Source organism: Lupinus angustifolius, chromosome LG01 (genome assembly GCF_001865875.1).
Source record: "Lupinus angustifolius cultivar Tanjil chromosome LG01, LupAngTanjil_v1.0, whole genome shotgun sequence".
NCBI classification, from domain to species: domain Eukaryota; kingdom Viridiplantae; phylum Streptophyta; class Magnoliopsida; order Fabales; family Fabaceae; genus Lupinus; species Lupinus angustifolius.
In genome coordinates, this window is record NC_032009.1 from 9,726,651 (window position 1) to 9,736,173 (window position 9,523).

Sequence of the window (9,523 nt, forward strand, 5' to 3'; positions counted from 1 at the left end):
TCCTGATGTATATTCAGACACCACTGTGACACGATGTTTTCTCCTCACCTGAGTGTGTCGGGTCGCTAGGTTCGCTGTTTGCAGGTGAGCTTACTTGATCTTCGAACTCTTCATTACGCCAAAATAACGTTAATTAGTTAAATGGCGATAATTATTATACTTACGAAATAAATTTTTACATCATTTTACTAAGATTCAACATTTTTAAATCATTTTACCATCTAAGACTTCATGCTTTAAATTTATAAAGTAAGACTTTAGGTAAATCTCATTATTTCAAGTATACTACTAAAATAAATTTTCATGAACATCTTAACACCTCCTAATTTTTTAGGAAAAAACCTCAAGGGTTAGTAAGTGTTATTTTGATAGTCATGAAAAAGAATGAATCTTAATTTAATATTTTACACTAAATATCTTTTAGTTATTCTTACCACTTTAAAGTAAGTTAACTAAAATAAATACAACATTTTTTTATGAACATTTTAACACCTCCTAATATTTTAGGAAAAACCTCTTAGTAAGTGTTAATTTCATAGTCATGAAAATAAATCCTAAGGTAAGACTTTCTACTACTTTAATATCCAAAACTTCATAACACTTTAAGTTTATGAAGTCAAGACTTTAATAAATCATCTTTTATCCCAAATCATTATTTTAACTTGGAAATCAAAGAGTAAAATATGCTAAACCATTTTCAAACATAATACTTTCTAAAAATGAAACATTTTCAACAAACAACTCATCAACATCATAAACTTTCAAGAATTAGAGGTTCATTTGATATTAAAATCATCACCTTTAAACATATTCAATTACTAACAATAATTTCTAATATTTCTATGTACTTTTGCTTGTTTAACAAGCAAACTTCTTACATGAAAGCGATGTGACCTTTTCGATAACACATTCTCGATTAAACCATGTCTGAGTATTTTCGGCTAATACTCGGTCGGATATTAAAAATCTCCCGATTTCGGTTTACGGTTAGAACTTCGAAACATAGAATTCGGAGGGAAAAATATTTAGAAATGCGTTCTGGATGAACTTGATGTCTATCTTGACTTGAAATAATATTTCGAAGCCAACGGGGCAATCGAAATTCGATTCCGAGTTACGGAACTCAAAAACACGTTATTGGGCCGAATTCGGGCGAATTTCGGTCCGACAGCAGCTGAAAAACTTTCCGTCACATAAAATTACGAAAATTTACCACAAAATAGGACGTCATAAAACAAGACTAACACTCAACTACGGTTTAGTCTAATTCAATACCGATTAATTTTTAAAATTTATCGTTGTTAAAATAAGTAATTAATAAAACATATACAGAAAATTCACGGTGTTACATTATGAATATGCCTTCCTCTTATTCTTTCTGTTCGTTTCTTTTCTTGAGGTGGTTGCAACACAGACATATTCCAATGGTACATGTTTCGTTCCTTTCTTGTATTTTTATTTTTCTGCTCCTTCTCTTTGATTAACCAAGGTTGGCGGTTGTTAATTCAACAAACAATCAACCATCCCTATAGGGTGGGGTGTAATTTTAGGATAAGAATTGAGTTAATTATCATTTAATCAAATCGGAAGCATTATTTTTACAATTTACTCAAAAAAAATTAGTTAATCGGAATAAATAGTTTAAATAAGGTATATAAATTGGCTACCTAAAATATACGAAATGTTTCTTGGAACATGTGACAAAGGGTGTAGTTTTTTTGTTAGCTAATGTGTGAATTTCATGAATAGAAAAATAAGGTTGAGGAGCATTGTTATAATACCGCACTGGTTATCAATCCGGACTAGGTACTAGTATGATGGTATAGTGGTTTAATCGGTAGTTCAGTAATTAAATAGTATACCAGTGAAGTTAGGTGTATATGTATATTATACTAACTTTAATGTTGAAAATGAATAAAAAAGACAATAATAACATTTATTTCATTAAAAAATAATTTTAAATGATAACCGAGCAGTACAACCGATACTGTTTAATTGAAAACCAGTCGTATGATCGGTTTTAGTTGGTTTTGATCGGTACCTGGTTTTCCATTGAAGAATTTCTTGTTTTCGAGATAGGATAAATAAACATAGACTTATCAGTTTTAATTGACTTATTCATATAATCTTGATTCATGCAGCCAATTTCTTCTTTGTTTAAAGAGTGTTCTTCTACGTTATAGAAGAGTTGGTCAGAATATTGTTCTCCATGCTGAGTGTGGGTAATTGCTAGTCTCAAAAGAGAAAATGAATTACGACACAAGTCATAAATTATACACGAGTTGTAATCTTGTTATTTTATTCTCAAAATAATTTATTTTAAACACATTAATTTATTTTTATAAAATAATTTATTTTTAAATATGATTAATAGAAGAAGAGATTATATTGGTCGTGAATCATCTTTACACTTAGATAAATAGTAGAAATAGTATTGATGAACGTAACCATTTCTCAGTTCAAAACTGAAAAGTAAAATATGTCTCTAGCAGTATTATATTCTCAAAATAATTATTTGTTTAAAATATTCAATTATTTTTATCAAAGAACTATTTTTAAAATGAGAATTAAGAAGAGACTTCATTGCAGTGTTATAAAAAGGTCCGACCGATTCAACGTGAATCGGACATCTGACCAATCCGAGCATCTCATCTAATCGAATTTACATCAAAATCAGATTGATTATATTCGACTTGGCCGATTTAAACCTAAAATCAGTGACTCGGATAGTTGGACCGGTTGAACCACCCGAGTCAATCAAAAAATATATATTTTCCTTAAAACAACCAAAACAATATTGGTTTGAGATGAAAAAAAAACCTTTAAACTATTTTGTAATTATATTTTTTATTTGTTAGGTTATATTATAACAAAATTTTCGTTGTTTAATTAAATTTTAAACTTATGTGCACTTTTGTTGTAATTAAAGCATAATACTATGGTTTCAACTTGTTTGTGGCATTTAATTAAAGTAAAATATTTTTTGTTAATTATTTAATTAGGTATTATAATATTTTAAATTTTAAAATATAGAGTTATGAAATAATATTAGTTAATATAATGAATTTTCTAGAATTTTTAATTTAAACTAAGTCAATCAGTCGAACCATTAACTCACTGATCCAACCAGTGACTCAATACTCTCACCAAGTCATTGATTTTCCGAGTTTAATAATACTATTTCATTGGTCATTAAGTGACTTCTTATTTCGATAAATAGAAAAGATGTTACCAATAATTATAATCATTACACGATCACAAGTGGAAAGTAAAATACGATACAAGTCATAATTAACATCACTATTGACTTCTTAAAATAATTTATTTAAATTTATTTTATTTTTATTATTTAATATATATATATAATATTTTTATTAAAGAAACTGAACATTATTTAATATCTTAAAATAATGATTATTATTATTTAAGATCTCAAAGTAATGATTATTATTATTATTATTTAATATCTTAAAATAATTATTATTATTATTTAATATCTTAAAATAATAACAATTATTATTTAATATCTTTAAATAATAATAATTATTCTCTAATATTATATAATCAATTTATGACTATTATTAAAATAAAATATATTTATTAATTATTATTCTATAAAAAAGAAAGATAAAAATAATTTAATTAATGAAGCAAAAATGAAGTATGAGGTACCAACAGGATCTACCCTGGTTACTGTTTCGGCGTCAAAACTTTTGTTAGCGGAAGAATAGTGAAGGTTAAGGATGTCAGGCACACATGCCCACGGTCAGACAACTAAATGAGTGATATAAACATTTTTCCTAGGGTGATGTTATTTATTAACCTTTGAAAATAATGATACTGATAACACTCTAAATTGTATATCCGTTCTCTATTCTAATCAAAATGATTTGATATTTTTTAATTTTTTTATAAAATTGTCATGGGTTAGTAATTAATATTCACTGTGTCCCACCCACACCTATTATTTGTGAAATGACCTTAACATCATCTAGTAATATAATTCCAATATTTAAATATTGAAAGAAATATAATTACCCCTGTTATATATTTGAAAGTTGGTTTAAAAGCAATTGATGTCATTAAATAAATTTATAATAAAAAATAGTCTATATATAATATAAGAATATTTTATTATGAGTAGAAATCTTCTGTGTTTTTGGGAGGTAAGGAATCCGAAAGGAATTGGAAGATGATAATATTTATTCATGGTATATCATTATTATTCATATATTAATTATTATTGAGTCTTAGATAAAAATAATAATAAACCTGAATAATAACTAATGTATTAACCATATAAAAAACTTTATACTAATATTCATAGATATTAAGTTCAATAGAAAAACATTGTTTTAAAATAAAATTAAGTTGGAAAACTATTAATTACATTCACAGTCATACAAATAAATTAATAACAATGTTCACAAAAGTAAAATAAAATTTCAGCACAGATGGGTGCACTCATAATCTATGTTATCTTTAAAGTTAAAACATTATCTAATTATTATTTTTCAATAATTTTTACTTTAATCAATAATTTTTTATTTTCTAAACTAAACCATGTAATCCAATAATATTTGAAAGTATGATTTGCATTTGTAAAGTGCATTCATGTATAAATTCACTTTACAAATGCAAATTTGTAACAACAACCCTTCATCCTTTCCATCATGTTCAACAATAAAAAAAATTAATAATTTGAGAATTCTATATTATATTATATATAAAAAGTCATTTATTTACTTTCACATATATATTTATATAGAAAATGCATAATTTTCAAAAATAAAATATATAACAATGTGGTTTAACAGCTCGGGAATGCCTCTTGATACATTAGTATATATAAACTCAATATAACAATATAAATCAAAACAATTATATGTACATTCTTATTGTTAAAACTTAGACACAAGTATAAAACCATTTACTTAAACTTGTACCGGAACTTCATTTACTAAGATATGCTTTTTTTTTTTTTCTCTTTCTACAGACATGTACGGACTTATATAAGTCAAACTTAGTACTAGGAAACAATTTGTCTTCTTTCACTAATAAAAATATGAAGTACGTTATTTTTAATTATTTTTTATAAAAATATTTTTAAAACTAAACAGTACTATAATTTGATCATAATTTTCTTTAGGATAAATTTCGAAATAATTTGAATTGCCGAGATTCTAATGTGAATGATTTTTGTTCAGGATGATTTTTTATATATAATTATAAGCCGACAAAGCTTCAGATTAGATTATCCATTCGCAAGATTCAACAAATTAAAGGTCTATGTAATTCAATGAAACACGACAAATAGAGAACAAAATAAACCGAACAAGAAAAGCACAAATATGTAATCATTCCTTGAGTACATTTAATTTTGGACAGAAAATAACATGATAAAATTTCTAGCAAAATAGACGAAAAAAAAGTAAAAAGAAAATAAAGGAGGACTATAGAAACATCCATTCCTTGTCCATTTTATTTTTGGAGGAACTATCATTTAACAACTGCTTCCACATATGATCACCCCTTTACAAATCACATACATATTTATTATTGTTTAGAACTGCATGTAGTATGCGACGAAGGAGAGGAGGGAGGCACCAATGAAGGAACCAAGAGCGGAAGCATCACTGGCTGGTGCCGGTGCTGGGGAGTGTTTGTCGTGGTGGCCCTCATGGGCAACGACGGCGCTGACCGAAGCAGCGGCAAAGAGGACGGCACAAACAACCTTTTTCATCTCCATGGCTAAATTGGACTTGTTGAAAGAAGTTTTACTGAAATTATATGTGGATTTGCCTTGTGTGAGATTGTTCTGAATGAGAGAAAATAGGTTGAGAATGAGGTTTTATAGAGGTATGGGGATAATATGTCTCCATTTATGTCCATTTGGTGTATCAAATCAATCATAGAGCTTCATTCATTTAAAAAGAAAAATTATAAAAACAGAAATTAATATTTTAATATTATTTTGTAATGTTTGATTGATCTGGGACAAAAAAACAGAAAAGTTGTGGGACATGTGATTCTTGTCAATAGACTGAGAGTAGTGGGTGTGGGTTCGTCAATGGATGAATTTTGTATTAGGAGTGGGTTGGTCAATGGATGAATTTTGTATTAGGATTTTAATTAATGGAAAGTTATTAGGGAATTGAGTATCTCCAGTATAAGGAGATAAGTTATCTCTTTCTGCTAGTGAAATCATGACATGTGTCACATTTAAAAAAATATTTTCATCATTTTCTATAAAATTATTTTTAAAAATAAACAAAATAGCACACATGTCATATTTTTACTGACTGAGGGAGATAAATTATCTCTTGATATGAGGAGATACTTTATTCTGAAGTTATTATTAATCTATATAAAATATAATAAATTATATTTAAAACTATTAAATTTTTCCTATTCAAATTTGAACAATGAATTTCAATTGATCTATTATATAAATATTCAATCTATTTATTATTTTTTTCCAATTGGAAATAAAATAACTTAAAAAAATTACATATTAAAAAACATTTCTTTAAGAAAGTGTTTATTAAACAATATTTTTCAAGAATTACTTTCTCAAAATCAACTTTTTAATAACAATTTTTTTAGTTTCTCACTTTTTTATTGGTGTCAATTGTCTTTCTCAATTGTTTACAGTGGAATTATATATTTAGATAATTGGATATTATATTGACCGATATGAATACCATTGAATATAATTGATAGATATGAATTTATTTATTATTATAATTATTCAATCGATTGTCTCCATTTAAATGTATTAGTGGAAATGGAACAATTGGATGAATTTAATTTATCTTAAATTTAGATGAACTGTGAATTATTAATAATTTTTAACACCTTAAGGTATTATGAAATAATTTGTTTCTTTATTTAGATGATTCTTTTCCATTTTTGGAGAATGAATATAATCTTTTCTTCGTGGGGGAGAATGACTATAATTGGGTGGTTGTTTATCTAAATTTAAATTGATTTTTAAAAAATGTAATATATGTAGATAGTCAAGATAATTGTGTCATACTTTATCTACCCAAATTTATAATTTATATTTCATTTTACATATCAATATATCTCTAAATTAAATAAATCGCTGTCACTCATAACAAATTATATTTGTACTTTTTTTTAAATTTGAGCCTATTTAACTTTTATTCATGAAAATATTTTTTTTGGTTAACCTATAGTATTAATTTTATTAAATTAAAAAAAAATGTTGTGCTCGTCAAAAGTTGGTAGTCATTAAAAAATTAGAATTGGATGCTAATGAGATAATTTATAAATATAAAAATTACGTGAGTCAACAAATTTAATATATAAGTCATAAATTTTAATGAGTAGTTAAAAAGGGAAGTTTTAAATATTAGACTTTCTTGATAATAATTATAAATACTTTATTTTTGTGCACCAAGGATTTCCCATCCTAATGTTGAAGATCAGTCCTTTTTAGGTGAACGAATCATAGAAGTATGTTTGCTTCTAACAAGAAAGTATTTTTGAAACACACAATTCTATAAACAGGTGAATATTTATTGAAATTAATGAATGATTATGAATTCATTCATTATTAAAATCATCAATTAGATTGTATTTCACTTAAATATATTAATTTAAATGGATGATTCCAATGAATGTAATTTATCTTAAATTTATATGAATAGTAAATTGTTACCACTTGCACGTTAAGTTATTATTATTTAATTTGTTTTTTTAGATATACAATTGGTCTGTTCTAGAAAATAATTTTGTAATTGTAAAGATAGGTAGAAGTTTGTACATTGAATATAGCATATTTGAACTAGAGTTGTTCGTAAAATGAATTTTATAACTAACTAAAATTTAAAAAATGATTAAAAATGACATACATTATTTATTTATTATTTTTTATGTATTAATTGAAGTAATTAAATACATATGTAATTTATAATAATCATTTATTTTTATATTTTAGTTAAATTAAATATATAATATTTTATTTATTTGTTTTTTTGCTTTCAATATTTTTTCCAAAAATGCAATTAAGTTACAAAAATTTATAATACTCTTCCACGATTGATACTATATAGCGTTAAAAGATATAATACGAAAATATTTAATACATTCGTCTAACAATAAAATACAAGAATAATATATTCATAAAAAATGATTCTGAAAAATAAATTATTTATCTCGTTGACTCTCATAATAAGCAAAAAATCTTGTCACATTCTTCCCTCATTCTAAAACTTGTCTGATTCAAAGTTTCACAATTGATATCTCCATGTTATCTTGTTGTATATAATCTTGATGTTGCTCTAACTTATTAAAAAACGGGTCATTAGTTGAGTTCATGAGAATATAATTATACAATATAAATACAACCATAATAAACTTGTTAGTGCCTTTTGTTTTAGCCTTAAGAACACTCCAACTAAAATACAAAACCAATAGGAGCCTTTCTCCAAAAAAACTTGTTAGTGACTTTTGTTTTAGCCTTAACAAAACAACAACTAAAATCTCATAATTTACAAAAACACGTTCCTAAAATTTTCAATATGCCCTAATATTTAATAGTCCTATACTATATATAAACTTTTCATATCTTCATCCAGGAGTTTTTTAAATTAAATGATACTACATATGTTTACATACCTTAGGTTTAAGATTATGAAGATGGTGTAGAATTTTAAATTAATATTGTGAATATATGCTAAAAATAGAATAAACATTCTTCTTACCCTTTATTATGCCTTTGAACTTTTCTATTGGTAGTAAAGAAAATTTAATAATACAAAAAAGAGAAATTATACAACTGAAGGATGAATAAAATATTTATTGAAACATGAAAATTAAAACAATAACAAAGAATTAATATGAAAAATCCTTTAAAATATGAATAATTATGATTACAACTCTTCGCGAGAGACTTATGGGTGTTCGCGATCCATTTGGATCGGGTTTTAGACAAAAAATGATCCGATTCAAACACGTAATTAACATGCAGTCTGGATCGGTCTGGTCTATTTATATTAAGATGTCCGATCCAATCCGATCCAAATATAATATGCGGTTTCGGTTCGGTTTGGATCCGTTTTTTTATAAAATATTAAAATTACACTTGTATTCAAAACTCATAAAAATGACTAAATATTAAGCATAAAACAACAATAAAAATAATGTTCAACAACATTAAAATATGTACAACAATAGTATAAGTAAACAACATCATAAAGTAGTAATAAACAATAAGACAATAATAATAAAAGTATAAAATAGTAACAACAACAACAAGATATCAATAATAACAAGACAACAAAACAACAAGATATCAATAATAATAATATGAACATCGGTAACGTAATTTTAATAGTTACAATATTCCACCGATGATTAATAACAATAATACTTTCACAACAATAATACTTTCACAACAATAATACTTGAATCCTCTTTATTTGGTTATGGAATTGATTTAAGTTCTAAAAAAGTGTATCAAATATAATCAATATGATTTAAAATATAGCAACAT

The 9,523-nt window shown here is 25.4% G+C and overlaps 1 protein-coding gene across 1 annotated transcript; it reads right to left on the reverse strand.

Moving 5' to 3' along the window:
* LOC109342307 (arabinogalactan peptide 23-like) lies at nucleotides 5,463–5,831 on the reverse strand. The gene has a single exon (XM_019580319.1). The coding sequence runs from the start codon at nucleotides 5,747–5,749 to the stop codon at nucleotides 5,564–5,566; it is 186 nt and encodes a 61-aa protein (XP_019435864.1). The 5' UTR covers nucleotides 5,750–5,831; the 3' UTR covers nucleotides 5,463–5,563.